The 24132-nt window shown below is 36.9% G+C and overlaps 2 protein-coding genes and 1 non-coding gene across 3 annotated transcripts; all 3 read right to left on the minus strand.

Annotated features, from left to right (window-relative positions):
• Nucleotides 1-741: 741 nt before the first annotated feature.
• On the minus strand, nucleotides 742-957 carry LOC142179711 (small nucleolar RNA U3). Its single transcript, XR_012708254.1, has one exon. It is a non-coding gene; the product is annotated as a small nucleolar RNA U3 (small nucleolar RNA).
• An 11293-nt stretch (nucleotides 958-12250) lies between these two features.
• On the minus strand, nucleotides 12251-13372 carry LOC107762508 (uncharacterized). The gene is made up of 3 exons (XM_016580868.2): nucleotides 13204-13372; nucleotides 13016-13121; nucleotides 12251-12930 (listed from the first exon to the last, which is right to left on the minus strand). The coding sequence occupies exon 3, from the start codon at nucleotides 12925-12927 to the stop codon at nucleotides 12310-12312; it is 618 nt and encodes a 205-aa protein (XP_016436354.1). The 5' UTR covers nucleotides 12928-12930; nucleotides 13016-13121; nucleotides 13204-13372; the 3' UTR covers nucleotides 12251-12309.
• On the minus strand, nucleotides 13372-20160 carry LOC107762510 (uncharacterized). The gene is made up of 4 exons (XM_075249817.1): nucleotides 19547-20160; nucleotides 19268-19318; nucleotides 13611-15916; nucleotides 13372-13514 (listed from the first exon to the last, which is right to left on the minus strand). The coding sequence occupies exon 3, from the start codon at nucleotides 15605-15607 to the stop codon at nucleotides 14582-14584; it is 1026 nt and encodes a 341-aa protein (XP_075105918.1). The 5' UTR covers nucleotides 15608-15916; nucleotides 19268-19318; nucleotides 19547-20160; the 3' UTR covers nucleotides 13372-13514; nucleotides 13611-14581.
• Between the last annotated feature and the right edge of the window lie 3972 nt (nucleotides 20161-24132).

Raw genomic sequence — 24132 nt, forward strand, 5'->3', positions numbered from 1 at the left:
CCAGGCCTGCAAACAGAGCTAAGAACGATCCTCTACAGCTCCATGGCCACTAGGGACCATAGGAAGCTATTAATCACGCTCTGGACTTATTTATTGTCATTTAATATATTTATTGATCATCATTTCCTCACCACATGCTTGTAACTGTGCCATTTAATATCCATTGTATTCAATTAGTTTAAACGCAATTCAACGTTATTGTGTAACCAGTTACAGATGTAGGATTTATTATGTTTAACTAGGATTTACCCATTATTCTCTTATTTAATTAGTTTAACAAAAAGGCTTTATACTTTTTGGTCAAACAAAAATACTACCCCGAAAGTTTAAGGCGATAGTGAAAACTGAATCCAAATTTATTTTGTTTCGTTTTGATGGCTGTGTATGGTTTAACGTTTTGCTCAGTAATTCTTCACTTCTTTTTCTTGGTTGAGGATTGAAGGGATAGTATAATTGTTGAACATAACCAATGGATAATAGCTTCTTTACCCTATTTTTTGGTTTCTTAGTTTTTTCATCCATGTTCATACGACTCCTAAAATTCTAACATGCTCAAAATTGATTTAGAGCAACTCTTCCTAGTTTCCAAATTGAGGCGATGAAAGAGTCAGTGCTACAGATTCCCAGCTCATGCTTTTCAAATTTGCAGACGAAAAAAGAGGCGGTCATTTGATATTCTTCGTTTAAGCATCTGTCTGTTGCAGGTGAATTGAAAAAGAAAATAGAGCAAAAAAGATAATGAGTCTGTCAGACAGCTATGAGGCCATCTCAGGCCTGCAAATAGAGCTAAGAACGATCCTCTACAGCTCCATGGCCACTAGGGACCATAGGAAGCTATTAATCACGCTCTGGACTCATAGCCATACTTCATCAACCAGACTTGATTTTCTGTCTCCTTAGAACTCAAGGATACAGTGGTACGAGCCTATAGAACAGATTCTGTTCAAGTAAGTTCGTGCCCTTTGTTTGGGCAAAGGAGCATTATAAAGTGCCAATAACTGATTACTTCTTGCGATGTGGGATAAAATGTAGCATGTGAGCTGCAGAGTATTGCATGCTAGGGTTGGTGGTATTCATAGATTTACATCCGACCAACTATCAGTGTTTGTGCCTTAGTCCATCTAAACAATAGTTAAAATTGCAGGATCTAGCCAATTTTCAGACTGGACATTCAAAAATAGCCAGCGTTTGCCAAGTCATTAAAAAATAACCACTATTTTGCTGCAATAGAGACCGGTCCAGCATAATATGCTGGAATTTGATGCACTTGTGTATGAACTTTCAGCATATTATAATGTATACTTTGCTGGCTCCAGTATAATATACTGGAGACTGGAGCATCAGTGCTCCAAACTCCAGTATATTATGCTGGACCGGTATATTATACTGGAACTCCAGTATATTATGCTGGAGTATTTTTCTGGATTTTGCCCAGTACTTTCGTTCAGATTTATCTTTATATAAAGTGGCTAAATTTCGATTACTTTTGAAACTGTGACTATTTTTGAACGATCACTTGTAAATCTGGCTATTTTTGAACCATTGACAGATCGCAAGTGCTGGATTTGGGCCTTATGAGAGTTGTAGCCCAAACTCCAATGTATGCAGTATCCCTATGCGTATGTAGTTTTTTCTTCTTTTTTCCAAAAGTATCCCTATGCGTATGTAGTTTTTTCTTCTTTTTTCCAAAATTTTTATATTTACATCTATTGTGTAAAAGAAACTCCTATCAGTATCAATAAACTTAAAGCTTTTGTTGGTTGCACGTGTGTGATTTATCATTTTACTATATTGATCCTTCCGTTTATTCCCATAAATTGACAAGTTTATAGTGTCCCTATAATTTACTTTCACACAGAGAATATTACTCAAAAGGGGAAGATAATATTCACCTGGACATCTGGTCTCAACTACAAATTAACTTAATATTACTTTTCATCTTTTCCAATCAAACTTATGGTCCATCCACAATATCCGTGACCTACTGAACCAAAAAAACGAAAGGAAAAAGTTGAGTGTTAAGATTGTGCTTGTTATGCTGGTAGGTGGCAAGTAGAAAAAGAATATATGATGAGAAAGCATGTACTTGAAATTCTTTTTAACTTTTGACTCATGATTTGTTCTTCCTGCTTCCCTACTCCCACTCACTTATACGATTTAAAGCTTAGCTGAGCATGAAAATTGGAATAGACAAAGTACTTTAGAAATTCATATTCATCATTTACTTCTTTATTTACCTTTCAATTTGATTGATTTCCAAACTTTTAAAAGAAATTTAAAGAATAATTTAGAAAAAGTAGAAAGGTGCATAATGGTGCATTATTCTACCCACCCTGCATTCCTTTATTTGTCAGCTTCCCTTTTAGTGTGGACAGAAATGGTCTTACTTGTTTGGTAAAGTGCCAATCCACATAAGGAGTTCTTTGATGGCATAAATGGAGCCCAATTTCCGTAATCTAAGTCGCATATTGCAACAGAACAAAAAACCCAATCATGTCAACAAAAGCGGATTTAGAATTCTAAGCTGTTGTAATTTTTGATGTACAATTTTATTGACTAATTTGTGACAACAATACGTGAAAACTTAATGTAAATATACATTTCAAATATTTTAACTATACATATATAAACCCAATATATATAGGTGCCTCACACGTTGTCGATAATGTAAATCTAATTAGGGTGAAATGGTGGTGCCCAAGTTGTATAAAAATCTGCCCCCTCCCTTTACAGCTTTTGTTTCTGTATGGATTGCCCCACCACTCTTTTGTTTTCTTTTCAATTTACAATGAATTTTCAAAAGTTTTATTGGAACCTCCAAAATCCAAACCAAGTCAAGCCAAAGTCACTACTTTATCCCTCTCTATCAATCTTTTTGCTTTTCCAACATCAACTCATGTCTCCTTTTCTCCTTTTTAGAAAAGTTGTCCTCCTTTATTTTACTAGTAATATGCATTGCATATACTATTTAAATCAGTGACATATAGATTCAATTGAATTATTTAACCACTAAAACTCTGACGTATAAAAAATTTAGTGCTTTTAATAACCAATTGCAATTGAGATTTTAGACGCCAAAATTTGATATTGCTTCTCTTTTGAAATTACTGTATTAAACGTAACAGGTGGATTGTTGCCCGCGCTATATCAGCAAAATTGGGACAACACAACACTTATATCACCTAAGTTCCATTTGGGGACAAAGGGCACGCATTTACTCTCAACCATCGTCTATATTTAAGCGAAAAAGAAAATAATCAATCCGATGTGTCAATTAAATAAATTCTTAATATATGTATTTACCCTAAAAATTAGATAATAATTAATCATATAATATGATTTTAAGGATATGTGATTTCACCTAATACTAATTGATAAACGTAAAGATAAGTGATGCAAATTGATAATAATATAAAGCAAACCAGCGTTTGGACAGAGCCCTCGAGCTCGGACACCCTTGAGCTAGTTATGCAAGAATAGTTAAAGGCACAATAAGCTGATGAACAAGAAAGTAAGCTGAGAAATATTATATTGTTTTGATATTCGTGAATGTAAGATGGTTATAAAATAATTAGGGCCCTCTTTATATAGCAGAGAAGTCCTAGTTATGATACAATTCTAATTATAGAAGTAAATCCCATGATTAACTAAATAACCGCCCTTGATTTGACCTATTTCGAGATTTACGCCATGATCTCCGGTCAGTCACGGATATCTCGTCTTTCCGTTACTATGCTTTGTTCGAAGTCTGTCACATCTGGTCTTGGTCGTCGTTGACCTCGATCTCGGCAGGCACCTCGATCCTCGGACTCGATGCCTCATCTTCGTGCTCTAGTTTGATTCGTTACCAGGCTACCCCTCGATGCAGTTCCCTTATCTCGATCAAATAGAATAATCGGGTAGGCCCGGTTTTAACCGTATACAGATAGTCCCCTCATTTCTTGGAATGTAATGAGAAGAAACGAATTGAGCCTTCGATTTTGTACCTCGATCCATCATGACGTCATCCTTGTGACGTAAGCGACCGAAACGTCCCGTCGGTACAGTTTCCAAAATCATTAATGACTGTCAGATGGCGGTCGGCCACTAGTGCCTTTGAACCATCGCCGTGAATCCTTAAATAGGTCTCCCTCTCATTTCTTTAAACTTTTACTTTGAATTTTTCTTGCCCCAATCTTCAAAACCCCTCTGAGTTTTTCAAGTCTTTCTGTAATCCTTCAAAGTTCTTCACATCCAATTAAGCCTCTCTATTCTTGCATAGTTTCTAGGCCTCATTACCAACCTTTCTCCAAAACTACAAATGTGATCTTCTTCTTTCTCTGAATTCATATAAAAATGACAAAAATATTCAAAACCATTCCTCAAAAGGAAAAAGGCTTCTTCATTGCGGCCAACCGACGATAAAACACCGGTGGAGCCGCGCCCTAAGGAATACATTCCTGAGATGGATGTGATCTTTCTTCCGACTTCAAAGTCGAGAAAACTTCTTTTGTCCTTGGCCAGTATGAGCCGATGTCTAGGTACATGTGCTCGATAACAGAGAGCAACCTCGAGCAGGTCAAGGAGGACTACCACTGGGAGAAGAAAGAGGTGGTGATTCTGTCTCTAGAGGAAGACATTACTACCCATGTGGAAGGGTTTCTGAGTGTTTACACTTATCCTTTCACGTTGGGTCCTGTCGATCCCGTTATCATCGACTTATGTCGTCAATACCAAATAACCCTAGGCCAGATCCACACTTCCTTTTGGCGGATTGTCATTTTTCTTCGATTTTTCGCGAGCAAAAAATAAGGGACGCCTTTCACCCTCGACCACCTCATCATGCTATATAGGCCCCATCTTTTTCGAGATGGGTTGATAAAGCTTCAACATCGGTCCAACAAGGTGTTGTTCTCGAGCATAGACGAGGACAAGGATTGAGGGTGGATGGGTCGATTTGTTCGAGTGGAAACTTCCGACCTAATTCCGGCCGAGAAGATGCCATTTCCCGAGAAGTGGAATATGGAGCATAAGTTCGATCCTTCCTTTGGCTTTTATTCACCGTTTCGTTTCCTTTACTTCTTTTTACTAACCTCATTTTTTGTGATGTAGTAGTCGCTTGGATGCCTGGTGCGATTCCGGACCTCGAGAGCTGGGTTCGGACCCTAGCTTTGACCTCCTTGTATGCTGAGCGCTCGTGGCGCGATTTATCAAGGGGCCGATGGGAGGCCAAAAATCACGGTAAGCCTTTTCTTCATGTATCTGATGACTTTAAAATGTTTTTTCCTATTATGTTTACTTGATTTCTTTTCATATAGGCCTTGGGAAAGATGCCATCATAAGGCTCCCATCCGGGGAAGAGGAGGTTCCGCCCCCGATCCCGAAGCCATCGAAGGAGAAGAAAAGAAAAAGAGTCTCAACCTCTGAGACTCTGAAGCCTAAAAAGAGCAAAGATCGTAAGTCGAAGAATGACACCGCCGCTCTGCCTGCCGACATAGCCCAGCGACTATAAGATAAAGAAGAGGAGAAAGAAGATGTTGACTATGAGCTGTTGGCTCGAAAGAGGGGGAGCGCCAAAGCCTCAAAGGCAGTTGAGCCGGTGATAGTCGAGGAGGCTCAGCTTCGGACCGAGGAGATCTCGGAAGATGGTTCGAGCAATGTCCCCGAGTCATCGGATGTTGAAGATATTTCCCCCCGTGACGAACAATTGGCGGGTGTGCCTGAAGGGTCCGGTTCCAAGTCCCTCCGAAAAGGAGAGAATGCCCCAAGTGCCTCGCTCGGGGCAATTGATATTGGTGATTCACCTCTCTTCCCCATATTTTTTGAGGGGCAAATTCAGGAAGTCTAGGCTATGGAGACCCCCGACGTGGGAATAGCCCATGAAGGGGTGGACTTATTCCGTGGCTACTTCACGGGGGTCGAAGATGTTTTCGACCAGGATGCATCGATCATTTTTGATGAGGCTCAGCGACTTCTAAACCAGGTAGACTTCATCTCCTATTATTAGTTTTACATTTGCCTTTATTTCCTTTTGCCTAATTTTCTTTTTTCCTACATAGGCCATGACGCTTAATCGGGAAGCATTTTCCAATTCCTAGTTTGAGCTGAACCGATGTGAAGCCGATCTCAAAATGCTCACAGAGGAGAGAGATTCCCTCAAACTCTTCAGAGGGCAAAAAGAAAAGGAGATCAAGGACCTCTGAGCTTAACTGGCCAAAGCTCACAAAGAGTAGACCGACCTAACCGAACAGGTAATAAAGAGTTTTCGTAGAAGTTCGATGTATTGATTCGGGGATGACAACTAATACTTTGATCCTGCAGGTTTAGAAGAAGGCCAAAAAGATCCAGCAGCTTCGCGAGGAGGCCAAGATGTAGGAGGTAGAGACTTTGGGGTAGAAGTAGAACATGGACCGCCTCACCTCGGAGAAAGATATTGCTCGAGCCCAGTTATCTTTGGCTGAGCGTCACCTCCAAAGAATTAAGGAGGAGATCTGGTGCTGGGCACTCAGCCCATTTCTATTCCACCGTATCGTATGGTACTAGTGGAGTTGAAGGAGTTGAAGGAGAAGCTTCAGGAACTCCTTGATAAGGGTTTCATTCGGCCTAGTGTGTCGCCTTGGGGTGCGCATGTTCTATTTGTGAAAAAGAATGATGGCACGATGAGGATGTGCATTGATTACAGGCAATTGAACAAAGTAACAATCAAGAACAAGTATCCTTTACCTCGTATCGATGATTTGTTTGACCAGCTTCAGGGAGCGAGAGTGTTCTCCAAGATTGATCTTCATTTAGGGTATCACCAGCTGAAGATCAGGGACTCGGATATTCTGAAGAAAGCTTTTAGGAGCCGATATGGTCATTATGAGTTCCTGGTGATGTCTTTCGGGCTGACCAATGCCCCAGCAGCGTTCATGCATTTGATGAACAACGTGTTTCGACCTTATCTCGACTCGTTTTTCATAGTTTTCATTGATGATATTCTGGTATACTTGCGTAGTCAGGAGGAGCACGCGGAGCATTTGAGAGTTGTGTTGCAGAGATTGAGGGAGGAGAAGCTTTATGCAAAGTTCTCCAAGTGTGAGTTTTGGCTTAGTTCAGTGGCATTCTTGGGGCTTGTGGTGTCCAGTGAGGGTATTCAGGTTGATCTGAAGAAGATAGAGGCGGTTCAGAGTTGGCCCAGACCGTCCTCAGCCACAGAGATTCACAGCTTTCTTGGTTTGGCGGGTTATTAATGTCAGTTTGTTCAGGGATTTTCATCTATAGAATCACCCTTGACCAAGTTGACTCAAAAGGGTGCTCTATTCAGGTGGTCGTATGAGTGTGAGGAGAGCTTTCAGAAGCTCAAGACTGCATTGACCACAGCTCCAGTGTTAGTTTTGTCATCAGCTTTAGGTTCATATACCGTGTATTGTGATGCTTTGAGAGTTGGTATTGGGTGTGTGTTGATGCAGGATGGTAGAGTTATTGCTTATGCTTCTCGTCAATTGAAGCCCCATGAGAAGAACTATCCTTTTCATGATTTGGAGTTGGTTGCCATTGTTCACGCATTGAAGATCTTGAGACATTATTTGTATGGTGTGTCTTGTGAGGTGTTTACTGATCATCGTAGCCTCCAGCACTTGTTCAAGTAGAAGGATCTCAATTTGAGACAGCGGAGATGGTTGGAGCTGCTTAAGGACTATGATATTACTATCTTGTACCATCCGGGAAAGGCCAATGTGGTGGTCGATGCCTTGAGTAGGAAGGCGGTGAGTGTGGGGAGTTTGGCGTATATTCCTATTGGGGAGAGACCTTTTGTAGTTGATGTTCAGGCCTTAGCCAATCGGTTTGTGAGGTTAGATATTTCGGAGCCCAGTTGGGTATTGGCTTTTGTGATTTCTCGGTCTTCCTTATTTGATCGCATCAGAGAGCGCCAGTATGATAATCCTCATTTGCTTGTCCTTAAAGATAGAGTTCAGCACGACGATGCCAGAGATGTGACTATTGGTGATGATGGGGTATTGAGGATGCAGGGCCGGATATGCATGCCCAATGTAGATGGACTTCGGGAATTGATTCTAGAGGAGGCTCATAGCTCACGGTATTCTATTCATCCGGGTGCTGCGAAGATGTATCAGGATCTGAGACAACATTATTGGTGGAGGATAATGAAGAAGGACATTGTAGGATTTGTAGCTCGGTGTCTCAATTGTCAACAGGTGAAATATGAGCATCGGAGACCGGGTGGCTTGCTTCAGCAGATGGATATTCCAGAGTGGAAGTGGGAGCGGATCACCATGGACTTTGTAGTTGGGCTCCCACGGACTTTGAGGAAGTTCGATGCTATCTGGGTGATTGTGGATCGGTTGACCAAATCCATGCACTTCATTCCTGTGTGTACTACCTATTCTTAAGAGCGGTTGGCAGATATATATATCCGGGAGATTGTTCGTTTGCATGGTGTCCCAGTTTCCATCATTTTAGATAGAGGTACTTAGTTTACTTCACAGTTTTGGAGGTCTGGACAGCGAGAGTTGGGTACTCAGGTTGAGTTGAGCACCACTTTTCACCCTCAGATGGACGGGCAGTCCGAGCGCACTATTCAGATATTGGAGGACATGTTGCGCATTTGTGTCATTGATTTTGGAGGGTCATAGGATCAGTTCTACTGCTCACAGAGTTTGCTTATAACAATAGTTATCAGTTGAGTATTCAGATGGCTCCATATGAGGCTTTGTATGGGAGACGATGTAGATCTCCGGTTGGTTGGTTTTAGCTGGGTGAGGCTAGGCTACTCGGTACAGACTTGGTGTACGATGCTTTAGACAAGGTGAAGGTGATTCAGGAGAGGCTTCGTACAACGCAGTCGAGACAAAAGAGTTATGCTGACAGAAAGGTTCGGAAAGTGTCCTACATGGTTGATGAGAAGGTTCAGTTGAAGGTTTTGCCCATGAAAGGTGTTATGAGATTTGGGAAGAAGGGTAAATTGAGTCCTCGGTGCATTGGCCTTTTGAGGTGCTTCGAAGGATTGGAAAGGTGGCTTATGAGCTTGCTTTGCCACCTAGCTTGTCGAGTGTGCATATGGTATTTCATGTTTCTATGCTCTGGAAGTATATTGGTGATCCGTCTCATGTTTTGGATTTTAGCACGGTTCAATTAGATGATGATTTGACTTATGATGTGGAGCCAGTAGCTATTTTGGAGCATTAGGTTTGAAAGTTGAGATCAAAGAATATAGTTTCAGTGAAAGTGCAGTGGAGATATCGGCCCGTAGAGGAGGCTACCTGGGAGACCGAACTGGAGATGTGGAGCAGATATCCTTACCTATTTGAGGCTTCAGGTATGTTTCTTGACCCATTCTAGGACGAACGTTTGTTTAAGAGGGGCAGGATGCAACGACCCGACCGGTCGTTTCATAAGTTACCGCTTTGTTTCTCCTATTTCTGCTTCTTATTGTCTTGTTCAGCTGTATTAGGTGATATCAGGTTGGTTGGTTCGGGTTCAGACAGGTTTTGGAAAGGAATGAGACACTTAGTCTCTTTTGAGTAAGCTTAGGTTGAAAAAGTCAACCGAATGTTGACTTCTGTGAAAAAGGGCTCGGATGTGAATTCCGATGATTCATATAACTTAGGGAGATGATTTGGGACTTAGGAGCGTGATCGGAATATATTTTGGAGGTCTGGAGTAGGTTTAGACTTGAATTGGCAAAATTGGAATTTTGGCGTTTTCCGGTTGATAGGTGAGATTTTGATATAGGGGTCGGAATGAAATTCCGAAAGTTGAAGTAGGTCTGCTGTGTCATTTGTGACGTGTGTGCAAAATTTCAGGTCATTCGAACGAGATTTGATAGATTTTTTGATCGAAAGCGGATTTTGTGCTTCGCGAATGCGAGGCATTGACCGTGTTCCCGAAGAAGGAATTTGAATCGCTGGGCAGAATGTTTAAAAGACCACTTTCGCGATTTAGGCCATAGTTCACCATTTTTGACTCGATTTTGGAGCTTCTTGAGGAAAATTGAAGAGGGAATCAAAGGGAAACACTTGGAGGTAAGATTTACGGACTTAATATTCGATCCTATTGTGATTTATACCTAATTAAATATGACATTTGTGGAATCTAAAGCCTAAAATTGGAAGTTAGGGCTTGAAAATTGGAGAACTAAATCTAGAAATTTGAGGGGTCATTTATGGTCGGATTTTGGTATTCTTGGTATGTATGAACTCGTAAGAGTGTAAGGATTCTAGTATTGTGATTTTTGTCAGAATCCGAAACGTGGGCCCGGGGGTCGGGTTTGGCCAATTTCGGGATTTTTGATGTAAATGGGTTATTTTTGAGTGGACTTTGTTCCCTTAGCATATTTTTGATGGTATGAATCTGTTTTGGTTAGATTTGGAGCATCCGAAGGCCGATTCGAGGGGCAAAGGCATCGCGGGATAGAGTTTGGACCGGATAGAGGTAAGCAATGATTGTAAATGCTGTCCTGAGGGTATGAAACCTCATATTTCACATTGTTGTGCTACTTTGAGGTGACGCACACGCTAGATGACGAGCGAGGGGTTGTGCACTGTTGGGGATTGTGACTTAGTCCGCCCTGTATGACTGTTAAACTGCGTATTTGATTGAAAACCGTTTGCTATCATTGTGTTTTTGAAAGTATCGTCATGTTTTGGGCTGAATGCCATATTTGGGTCTCGTGCCAACTATTTTGGAACCTTAGGATATTTTTACTACTATTCCTTACTGTTTTGACTTCATATTTGTACTCAGTCATGTTGTATTCTACTGTTTTCATAACTCAACCATATTTACTCCGTTTTGACATTTTAAATGATATTTTGGGCTGAACATCATGTTTTACTGTGCCCGAGTGGCTTGAGAAATTTCTGACTGAGTGAGGCCGAGGGCTTGTATTGTAAGGATATTATGGGATCGGGCTGCGCGCCGCAGCAGTGTTGTACCGATTCATGATTATGAGGCCGAGGGCCAGATTAATTATGCCACGAGATGGATTGATATAGCGCTTGAGCTGTAGGAGCCTCTCCAGAGTCTGCACACCTCTAGTGAGTGCGGGTACCCAGTGTGAGATGTGATATTGCCCGAGGGGCCGTTGTTGTTTCATGTTGTTGCCGGAGGGGCTGATACGAGTGATTGTGAGGTAGCCTGAGGGGCTGGATCTGTTGGTATTTTGCCCGAGGAGCTGATTTATGTTTCTATCCTTTTCTCTACATTTTCATCACTTGTTTGAACTACTGAAGGATGTTTTAAAGAGGTTTTTATTGAACTAAAGTGTTTTTACGAGCTTTTACTCTTTTACTGCATTGTTCTGATTTTATACTATTTTGTTGTAGCATTATGTTGTGTCTAACGTGTTTTCTTATCGCTCAGCTGCCTTTACTTTTATTACTTACTAAGTTGGTGTACTCACATTACTCCGTGCACCCTGTGTGCAGATCCAGGAGTCTCGGGTCACGCTAGCAAGTGCTGATTTGCTTTCCAGCAGGCTTGTTAGGAGTTGACTAGGTAGCTACTCGGTGTTCGCAGCCCAGCGCTTCTCCTTCCTATCTTTATTTCACTTTGTACTAGCTTTGTATCACACTACATTGTCTTTTCATACTCTTCGAAGAATTGTAGATGCTCATGACTGGTGACACCCCGATGTCGGGCTGTGTTTGTGTCCGCATTGTTCTATTGTACTCTATATTTTAGGATTTTTAGCTTATTAATGACTCTAAACGAGTTATAACTATTTATTTTATTTGGGGGTTTGTGTCGGTTGGCCTAGTTTCACGATAGATGCCATCACGACCGGGTCCGTTTTATGATCGTGACAAAATGATACCAACTGTCGCGTATTATCAAGATGTGAAGGTGTTGATTCAATTGTTTATAAAGGTTGTGCTACACCTTATGAAGTAGATGCTGGCTGAACTGACTTTTGCAAGTTCTGGTAACGCTTGGCCCTTGGCATATCTGGAATCAATAAAATAAACTGCGTGAAACTATATACCAGAATAATGAAAGATTGAACAATCTAATTACAAATTTTTTTGTACAAGAGTCATACAATCACCATATTAGTTGCTCTATAGAGAGCAATGAGATTTGCAATTAAGCACTTTTGAAGTACCTAATTAATAGAATCATGTAGAATTAGTGCTACGACGAAACAATCAAATAATCTAGTTACTTGCAATCTCGATCATACCTTGCAATAGTTTCTATACTATAACGTTTTAAACTTGAAGAAACTAAGAGCTTGCCACAAATGTAGAAAATTAACATCCAGTACTTAGAAAATTATCTTTATCACTAATATAAAATAGCCTAATTCCTAGTGAGACATATGCTCCTCTATTGCAACTTGGATATTCTCATAATTAACATCAAAAAATTGTTCCAATTCTTGTTGTTGGTATGGCTCATTCTCGTAATTTCTTCTTCATCAACATCTCCTATGTCAAACAAATCTCTTGGCTTTAGATGCATAGCAACACTCCATTCTTTATCAGTTTCATCATCAACATAGTAGACCATATTTGCTTGAGACGCTTCAATATAAGGATCATGGTCCTTACGATTACCCGTGTGAATCAATCTAGAAAAATTAACACAATTAAATTTCCAAACATCTATTTTGAACCATTCATCTCGAGTAGTGTCAGCCCATTGGCATTTGAAGAGAACAATTATAAACCATCCATAATAATTGAGCTTAATTATGTCTTCAAACTTCCCATAATATGGCAACTCTGCTTGTGTTGCATTTTTATCAGCATTAGATGCAATACAAGAGGTGTTACAGGTAAGAAAAACTCTACTGTTTTGAGTTTTCAATCCTTGTTCTCTAGATACAGTCCGAAACTTGAATCCATTAATGTTATATGCAGTAAACCTTCTTGCATCTGGCATTGGACATTGTGCTAAGAACTCCAAATCAGTAGATATTGTATTTGATATATCTGGATTCATGATCTGCACAAACAAAATTATTTCTATTAAATAATCTAAATTAATACAACTTATACATAAACAGATATTAGCAATACTATTCACTCACTCGTTTTGGAAACCAATCAGGAAACGCTTTATTAACTCTTCTCTCTACCTCTGTTATAGAAGGTCTTCGACCTCTTGAATTCCTTTTAATGTAGTTCCTAAATTCACTACAGAGGAACCATCTATATTAATTTAATCATTTCACTTTAAAAATTTTACTAAAAAATAAATTACAATAAACTTTCTTACTCAATAAATAGTTTTACTGCTGCGCAATTAAGTAACACGTATCTATGAGCTTGAATCTTCTCCAAAGGAGACAACGGAAATATTGTGGAGCCTCCAATAGGTTTACCTTGTTGAGGGAACAAAGATGATACTTCAGAAGCCTTATTATGATTTAGCTCATCGTTTACATGTTAGGCCTATTTATCCTTGACTCGATACCCTCAAAATAATGAGAACAGAGAGTCAGAGCTTCTTCAACAATATAACCTTCAGCAATAGAACCTTCTGGTTGTGCTTTGTTCCCTACAAGAGACTTGAAATGACCTAACAAACTATAATGAAAATGAAATAATATTAGAACAAGCATTCAATTTGAATTAATATTAAAAGTTTGATCTAAAGAATGTTATGAAATAACAAATTTTTACCTTTCAACAAAATGCATCCATTGATAATGTACTGGACCACCTTGTATCACTTCATCTACTAGATTAATAGTTAAATGAACCATGGCAGTGAAGAAAAATGGAGTGAACAAAATCTCTAAGTGACAAAGTGTGAGTACAATCCGATCTTGTAGCTTCTCTAGGGCAGATAGGCTCAAACTTTTCAAACAAAGATTTTTAAAAAAGGAAGAAAACTCTACCAAGACTGCAACAACCTCATTCGGAAGCACATTTCGAATTGCAACAGGCAATAATTGTTCCATGATGATGTAAAAATCATGACTTTTTAATCCGAAGATCCTCTTCTGATCCAGGTCAATACAATCAGAGATATTACTTGAGTAACCATCCGGCATCGAAATATTCTTTAATATTTTAAGGAAGGTGACTCTCTTCTCTTTTGGAATTGCAAATGCAGCAAGGCGACAATTCTCTTTCTTATCTGGCCAAAGATCACGCATTATATAATATTGTCAAACATATTCTTCTCGATGTGCATGACGTCCAAATTATGGCATAACGAGTTGAATTCCCAATATGGAAGATTGAAGAATATGCTTTTTTTTCCTCCACTACTGGGTTGCACCTTCCCCATTTTTTCTTTGTTTATTTCTTTCTTTCTAGCATTCAACTCTACTGTTCTTCCAAATGTAACAAAGATTTCTTTCACTTGTTGCAAAATGTCTGATTCTGATAACTTCCTCGGCAAATTCCTCTCCTCCACATCTCCAAAAAAACGATGCCTCATCAATCTAAATTTGTGATTTCTTGCCAAAAATTGACGATGACCAATAAAGCAACATTTTCTACTATGAGGAAGTCGACAAGGTTCTTAGTCAAAATTACAAGAGGGGCATGCAAAATTAGTATGTGATAAGATATCAAGACCAGGAAAATCACTGACTGTCCACATAAGAGCTACTCACATTCTAAATATTTCATTCTTCGATGAATCACAAGTTTCCACACCACAACTCATTCAACTCCTTAATAAGGGGTTGTAAGTATACATCTATATTATTACTCGTCGTACGCAGACCCGGAATGATCATTGAGAGGATAAAATTTGGTTGCTTCACGCACAACCAAGGTGAAAGATTATATGGAACCAAAACCACTGGCCAAATGTTATAATTAGTACTCATCGTTCCAAAAGGATTGAAACCATCACTAGCTAGGCCTAATCGAACATTTCGGGGATCAGAAGAAAATTCAGAATATATTGTATCAAACCTCTTCCATGCCTCACCATCTCTAGGATGCCTCATTATTCTATCATTGTTACTATGCTCCACATGCCATCTCATATGCTCTGCAGTCTTAGAACACATGAATAGTCTTTGCAACCTTGATTTTAGTGGAAAGTAACGCAAAATTTTTGCAGGCTTTTTTTTCTTCTTCTTACTTGTAGCAGGCACGCGATTTCTGTTGCCCCTCTCATTAGACTTCCATCTAGAAATGTGACAATACTTGCATGTTTCTTCATTAGCATCATCTCCCCAGTACAACATGCAGTCATTTGGACAAGCATCTATCTTTATATAATCAAGACAAAGTTTTTTGATGGTTTTCTTGGCCTTATAAAAAGAATCAGGGATACTTGCAAATTTAAATGCATCTCTGAATAGATCTAGTATCATAGTCATTCCCTTGTCACTTAGCCCAGACAAACTCTTTATATGATACAACTTTAACAAAAACTCTACCTTTGAGTACTTGGAACCTTCATACAATTCTTGACTTTCATCTCTAAGCAACTCAAAAAAGTCTTTACTATTTGAAGCAGACATATCATTTAATACTTCTTTTCTCCCTGCTTGTGATGAACCTACATCAATACCCTCATGTCTTAAGCCCTGAAATGCTTCATTAATCAATAAGTCCACTCGATTTTCGGGAAGTAGTGTATCTTGAGTGACATCTATGTTATTAAAGTTCTGCAACACATTTATTTCACCATGAAAAAACCCAAGTGACATAATCTTGAGGGAATGGCTTGCAGATTAAATGATCGAACACAATCTCTCTAGTCAACCTCGTTACAAAATCACATATAGGACATGGACATTTTATTCTATCTTCTATAGCTCCATTTTTAAATGCAAAATCTAAAAATTGATTCAAACCAAACAAATATTTATTTGTGCTCCTTGGCAATCGAATCCAAGATTTATCCATTTAAAGTATTTGAAAAGATCTGAAACCTTTGAGAAGTGCAGCTAATGACCCAAAATCAGGTTAGTATGCCACCAGTAAGGACTCTTCTAATCAGGAGAGTTTGATATAACCTACAAGATTTTTACGAGGAAAAATAATTTAGTAACCAGTCAATTTTATAGGATCAGAGACATACTTTACAATTTTATAAGCTAAATAAAAGGAAATGTAAAGTTAGCTAATTATCTAGCATGAACAACAATGAGAACATATTCAGATGAATATATACTACTAAACTAAGAGTACTGTAGAAAATATCAATGTGTTTCTTGGCTAGCTATAAGTAAGGTTCAGTGTGGGAAGTTTATTTGAGTCTTTATTGTCACACTGTCATTGTCATCATAATTTCTTTGGTTCTGGAAAGGTGAAAATGCCTTCTGCTTCCAGTGTTACTGGATGCTTAGTGTACTTATGCTTAATTGCTCATACAAAGTGTCCTAAGTTCAATTACGTTTATCTAACGGATACAGTTGAATCTTTATTTTCTTGAACATTTCTGAAGCATCATAGTTCCACTATTTTTGGAAAAGAAAAACTACATATTGTATTTATATGCTATCCGTGTCACAAGTTAAATACAACTGTCCAACAGATGTATTTGATGGTGGCAAACTACAAATCGCAGAAAAATAAAACTGCTCTTTCGAAAACATCATATGCTACCGGTGCATAAAAAGCAAATCTAATGAATTCCCTCTGGCTAATCGTTACATGCACCGCACATTAAGCAACAAAAAAACCAGTTGTAGCAGCTGCATTTATAGTTGAACTTTGATGTAGTACAAAGATCACAATGCTAGTATTTGACATTTTGGAGACGTTTTTTCCTATTTTGTCTTGGCCATAAGTTTATTGCAATGAATCTTAACTATAAACGTTTGGAAAGGTAATTGAAGGATTTGGTGTGTCCAAAGTTTTAGACTCAGATAATCCAGACTTTAAGCCAGGTGATATAATCTCAGGATTCACTGGTTGGGAAGAGTACAGCTTAATTTACAAAATCGAGCAGCTGAGAAAAATTCAGGCTGATGATATACCTCTCATGTATCATGTCGGTCTTCTCGGTATGATTAATTTGGCCAAATCTGAACTGTTTTGCCATTCTTTTATGGACTAATTTAAGGTTTGAAATCTGTTTTAAAAGGTTGAGAATGAGTATTGCCCTAATTCTTCTTTAATGTTCTTGAAAACCTGGATATTCGCAATGTTACTAAAGGCACAGATTTGTATATCTCTGCTCCATTTGGTACTCCACAATTGAGATTATTTAGCTTCTACCTCCGTACTGGAGAATTTAACTCGTAATAGTGAAAAGAGGTCTCACTGATCCTGGTTATTTGGAAAAGATATTGTTTATTGGAGGCATTGGGAAGGAAAAGATTTTTAAATCCTGGAATAATTTATGTTTCCATCAATTATACCTTCAGGTGACAAACAAAACTAAGGGAATACAACAACTGACAAAATTAGGATACATTTTTAATTTTGAGATTCAGCATTCAAAAAAAGCTGCACAAAATAAACGAATCTACGGATTGATTCTATATGATTCCTTTCGATCAATCCATAACAATTTTATAATACTAGCAACAAGAGTTGTACCATAGCATCGCGAGCAAAGTAGAAATATTTTATCAAAATACTTAATACATTTTGATTGTGGTAAACCTTTTCTGCTACCACTTTTACTCGACATAAATTTATCCTTACTACTATATAAATTTCAATACAAAAAAGTTCAAATATGAACCAATAAGCTTCTCAACAAATATTAAACAACTTATGCTTTCAAGTGTTACATGTCAAAATGAGACAAGCAAAATCAAAGTCACAGAGCAAGTACCACAAATGAACAAGAAACTGATTGCATTTTGTTAGAGCCTATATTGAAAGTAATACAAAGTATTATCACCGTACAATGAACTAGTATTGACTTCCTCAAAGTCGTGAGACAATATCAAAGGCAGAATCAAATATGGATCTCATTTGTTTTTTTATTGGATGACGAAATAAAGAAGAAAATTTGCTACTGCAAGTTGTGAAAGAAGCAAAGTAAGCTTAACTAAGCTACGTGGAAGATGTGAAGGCTTTACATCTGCAAATTGAGGTAATGCTGTTTAGAAGGAAATATTTATCAGTATCTTGATATAGTCAATCTTGGTGTCTTGGGTTGTTCTGTTAATCATTTTGTCTCATTTTCAACATCATGAGATAAGCAGAGAAGTGGTTGTATTAGGGAAATTATTTAGCTTCTACTTAGTGGTGCTCTAATGCTATATGGTGCACCTAGTCTTCTTATGGAAAGATTGAAGGGAAAAATGTATTTTATTGGTTTCAAAACCACAAAGCTACAGATAGACAGAAGCTTAAGAAAAACCTCCTTGCCCAAATTAACCAACAACAAATTTTTTCTCAATATCCTGTTGATGCTCATAGTACAACCACCACAAGCACCAATACAAACAACCCTTTTCACTGCCCTACTGATCACTACTCTCATAATTCTTCATCTGTTGTGAACCAAATATGCCCTATTATATCTACTGAACTTGTTCAAGAGGTATAGATATACACAAATGCAGCTCAAAACCTCACTTACTAATTCAGAGGTGGCCTCGTCGAACAGTTCAAATACAGATATTCTTTGCATTTAAATGAAATATATAACAATTTGAATCATAAATAAACATCAATTAGCCAGTTACTACTAAAACACAACAATAACAATATGAGAACAACGATTCAATCTTTATACTTTCTTTTCCAATCATTTAATGAGTTTAGAAGATAAACTATCAAAATACAAATGTATTTTTCTGTGTTCATTCTGCTCTATTTAGGCACATTTTACTCCACTAACTGAAACACTGATGCCAACCTACAGATAACACTTTACATTCAAATAAAATGCTATAACAAACCTAACAATTTGATCAATCATACAACAACAACAATTACTACCAAAACCCAACAATAACAAGAACAAACACCTAACAATTTCAAATCATAGATTGAGTTCAGACGTTAAACCATCAAATATAAACAAATACACAAAAAACCCTCTAATTCGTTCAACAACTTCATACAAACAGAGGGAAAATTATATAAGCCGAATTGTCTACTTCTTCTTAGTAGCTTTCTTCTTCTTAGTTCATCCTATCAGAAATAAGATGACTGCCCAATAATATTATAATTACTGGAGTTTTGAAGTTGAGGAAAAAACTTTCTTCTTCTTCTATAACAAAAAAGGAAATCACATGCAAAAATTATTGAAATTGGAGCAGAGAAACCTAAATTAAATCATATGCAGAAACTACTGAAATTCAGATATTAGGAAAACATAATCAAAACCCTAGAGGAATTAAAATCGGATATAAACAGATTAGGAAGGAGAGGGTAGAGAACTCCAATTTGAGTTGTACCTTTTGTCTGGAGATTCGGCGACAAACACGCTTCAATTTGAGTTGTAATTGCTGAAATCCACATTAAAATCGCACAAATATCAAACTTAGAGGAATTAAAATCAGATATCAACTATTTTCGCAATGCAGAGACTGATTTCGCGCAACTATTTTCACAATGCACAAATATTTCGCACAAATATTTTCGCAATCAGATATCACATAAATCGCAACTTAGAGTGAACCCTAAATCGTTAGAGTGAAAGACAATGAGAGATTAAAGAGAGAAAGAGAACTTGCCATTTCAGGAGGAGAAAGAATCTGGAAAGCGAATCCTAAATCGTTAGAGTGAAGAGCGGAGATTTCTATTGTTAGCGGAAATTTTTGGAAAAAAAAAGGGAAAGATAAAAATAAAGGCTAGCGGAGATTTTTATTGTTAGCGCATTTTTTCTAAGGCTAGCAGAGGTTTCTAAACGCTGCAAATTGAATTTCAGTGCGGAGGTTAATAAGACCCCCCTAATTATATACAATTTGGGGAGGTTAATAATAACCCCCATAATAAAACCGCTGCAAATAAACTATTTTTTTTGTAGTGATGGTGCAACTTGAGCTAACCGAGGACATGACCCTTGATAAGAGGGTGTGGAGGTTGAGAATTAGGGTAGAATGCTAGTAGGTAGTCGAGTGTTTCCCTTTGTGTTCCTTAGTTCAATAGTATTAGTGTTAGTATAGTATCCCTTTTATCTTTTGCTTGCTATTACCACATATCTTGTATTGTTATTACATGCCATCAGCACTCCCTTAGTTTGCTATCAATGCATTCGCGTACTGTTATTACTTGCTATTAATACTTCTTTCGTATTCTCTTTTGATATCTTAGATTTAGTTTTCTAAATATCTTGTATTGCTATTTCTTGCCATCAGTGCTTCTTCCATCCTTTCTTTAGTCGAGGGTCTATCGGAAACAGTCTATCTGCCCTTCTAGGATAGCGGTAAGGATGCATATATCCTATCCTCACCAAACCCTACTTGTGAGATTACATTGGGTTGTTGTGTTGTTGTTTTTCATATAATTTTTTATCGTTTGATTATGAATAAAACATTTATTTCGTACATGAAGCTAAATAAATATATAATGAACATGGAACTTTACTCCTTATCCTTGCAAACCTAGTGACAACTTGTTCTCGAGAAAATTACAAAAGTATTAGAATATAATGAAAGATTGCGTATAGGTGTTCGTAACACGTAACGGAAGACAATAACAATGCTAGGCAGATCTTTTCGTGTTTAAAATTTATTTACATGTCAAAGATCGGATCTAAGACGTACCTGGTGAAGAGAGTCTCGTTTCAAAAAAATTTCTTTAGTGCGAAGACTCTATGCATATCCATACCGAGACCGATCCTTGCTATCAACTCTTTGATCAATGAAACCCGCGAACAAATTGAACGAAAAACTTGTTCCAAAATTTTTCTCAAAAAATCTCAACTAAAATTAGAAGAACAAGAAACACTTTTCTTGTAATTGTATTTTCTCTCTTGGCTTGTGTTGCACTCTCACTTTCACAAAGTATTTTTTCTTCTCAAGAATTAATACAATAAATTTTCTCCATCACCCTTTATATAGCATCACCTACAAACCCTTTTCCTATTGGGTTGAGGTAATGATTTACTTAAGCTAAAAATTTATTCCAAAAATAAATTTTATGGAATATTGCGTGGAAAATTCGTAATCCCATTCTCAATGGGTTTTTCCGTGGCCGCCGATCATAGACTTTCTATGACGTCCAATTCCAAGTATTGGAATTTTCCTATAAAAACATGAAAACCAAAGTTTAGTTGTGACTTTTACTTCATGTCCCAATGAAACCATGGAAATCCCTTTATGGAATTTTATGTCCAATTTAAAATTGGATTGTAAGAATAACTTCATCATTAATATATTATACACATCCCATATATATAAATAAATAGTAATTATATATATCACATATACATTTTAACCAAGAGATAATTTAATTTTCTATTTCAAATAGAAAACTTTAATTTGTTCATAATATTAATTATATCTTTTGTGCTAGCAGAGAATATAATAATATTTCATTTGGACTAATAACTAAATTTATTTGACTAATTAAATTCTTTAATTTAATTATCAAATAATAAAGTAATTAATCCTTTAGCAAAGATCAGAACACTCGTTAGTGTGCAACCCCATAGGTTCAATACTAAACCGGTAGTAAATTGATCACATTAATATACTAATCAAGGGTGGCGTCTAGCAACATTCCTTAACGACCGGATAGAATGAAGTAAACAATTTACTCTCAAGAACCAGTAGAAGAATAATGTAGTAATTCCTTCTGTCCTTATAGCTCTGTATCACCCTAGGATATGATTAACTGTCAAATCCTAATAGGCGACCAACTATGTGTTCATGTCAAATATAATCGACCATTGAATGACCTAACAGACTCTTTTCTTCTTTCATTCAATCGCCCTGGCCAAGGTCTTAATTTGGTCGGTTATAATTTATGACAACATGGAGCTTAAACTCATTACCAAGAGTTGACAGATTCCATCTTGATCAATCACTAATTCTACAAGTATTTAATCGTACCCAATATCCTTTCAACTATCGCCCTAGGGCCATAGGTGTCTAGTATCAAAGCACAATAAATAACTTGTCAATTACTATGACGATCTCAGGTCAAAGGAAACTCTTACATCACATTCTTCAAGAGAATATCCTATTGACAGTTTATGGTAATTCTAACCATTAAGAATTATCCAATGAGTCGGTTCAATTATCATATCTTTATATGCATCATCTATCTATGTGATTTAATTAATGAGATCAACTAATCTTTATCCCATAAAGACAATCACATAAATATTAATCTAATCGGATTACTAATGTCCAAATTAATAATCCTACGATCAAGAACAAAATTTAGATTAAATTGTAAGAGACTTCACTCTCATTATCATGATCTCCATCACGATGACAAGTCTCAAAATTTAATCAAGGACCTTATCAAATAAATCAAACAATTAATAATAATGATAAAAAAATATCAAATGCCATATATATTTTATATCAAATAACGTTCACAAAAATATGTTCAAATCATCAAATATGATATTGGATCTAGGGCATATCTACTATATCCCTAACATATAATACTTGCGAATTTTCTAGGTATTATATCTTAAGTCGTTTGGACAACATCTGGACGTGTTCTGACTCTTCTGAGTAATCTTTTGAAAAAAATAAGTTTGTGCAAAATGATTTCGAGAAGATGTGTTTGTGAGATCTATTTTTCTTTCTTGAAATTTTGTGAGAGGAAAAAAAAACTTTTTACCCAAAACACCATCAATCCAATTCTAAGATAAATTTTTGATTTTTGTGTGCAAAAGCGTCTTGGAAAAAATTAACAAATACATTTTTCAAAAAGCTTCTGACAAGATTCCAAAGGCAAATGTTTGGACAAATTCGGAAAAAGTTTTTGAAAAATCTCTGCGTGTCTTACATGTGGAAGAAGAGTATTTTGAAATAATTCTTTGAAAATAATCTTCAACCCCAAAAAGAAATTCATGCAACTTCTTTTTTTGTAATATAATTTTCAAAAAACTTAGACAAACACCTAAAAAGAAGAATTTCAACAACTTGAAAAAGCTTAGACAAATTTATGTTTCTTTATAAATAAAAAAAGTTGCGTCTTAAAATGTAGAGTCTTCGGAAAATTCAAGGTCCTACATACCTTTGACGACGGAATTCGACATTCTTTTGGTTAGCTAAAAACAAAAAGGAGGATTATTAAACTTAATCTGAGAATCTCTATCAAAGTATTAGGTGAAATGTCAATGTCAAGTATACAACTACTTAAAGTGAAATCGGACGGCAGAACAATCTTTAGAATGGCTAAATTTAACGATCATCGCTTCTTCTTTTATTCTGTCTTTTTTGACTTCATGGAATTAACAAATTTTTCCATGAAATCTCTTTAAATCTTTTCGCTTTTATCTTTTAGGGCACTAATATCTGCATTATCACATATGATCACTCTATTTTAGTGCACCAACTAAACTATTTTTATAACAAAAATTCAATCAACTATGCCTAAGTCACTAAACTATTTTTGATTTGTAACAAAATAATCACCCAACTCTACTTAAGAATCACACAAAGTTGCTTAACCAATTTTTTTTTAAACCAAAAAGTAATTCAATTGTCTAAGTACGTATCAAATAAAATGTCTCTTTTATTCCCTTCTAATAACTTTTTATGATCTTAAGTAAAATGGAGTAACTCTTTTATACAAAGATAATTTAGTGTCTTTCGTGATATTTAAGTAAAATTGACTTATTTCCATTACACAAAATAATTGAATAACTTCATTGCAATAAAATGAAACTTTCCATGAATTAAGTAGTGAACTGACTGTAAGAAAAATGAGTAGATAATATTGACTAAGAACAAGAAGGAAAGAAGAACAACTTATCAAAAATATTGTGTCGTGGCAAGCCATAGCCTTAAAAGCGATTTCGGCCCAACTAGGTGCAAATCGTTAAGGTCGGTCGCTCCCCAAGGTTCCACAGCACCTCCAAACATGTGCACTCGTGGCTGAAAGTTTAGAATTTGCACAAAACAGTTGCCAAGAAAGAAGAGAAGATGAAGGTATTTTCTGTAGTTGTTACAAAAATTAAAGAATGTTGTAGGAAGAAAAGTAATGATTAGCAAGATGAATTCTTGGTTAAGATTTAGTGATTATGATGGCTAATCCATAACCTATATATAGGCAATTAAGGAGGTTGCATGTATGACAAGCGTCCAAAGTCTTTTGACACTTGTCCCATTATATTAGTCCACTTGGCTCCAAT

The sequence above is a fragment of the Nicotiana tabacum genome, chromosome 3 (assembly GCF_000715075.1).
Source record: "Nicotiana tabacum cultivar K326 chromosome 3, ASM71507v2, whole genome shotgun sequence".
Taxonomy (NCBI): Eukaryota; Viridiplantae; Streptophyta; class Magnoliopsida; order Solanales; family Solanaceae; genus Nicotiana; species Nicotiana tabacum.

Bases quoted from the DNA above. Each gene is read 5' to 3' on its own strand.
- LOC107762510 (XM_075249817.1), bottom strand. From the start codon at position 15,607: ATGTCACTTGGGTTTTTTCATGGTGAAATAAATGTGTTGCAGAACTTT.
- LOC107762508 (XM_016580868.2), bottom strand. From the start codon at position 12,927: ATGAATCCAGATATATCAAATACAATATCTACTGATTTGGAGTTCTTA.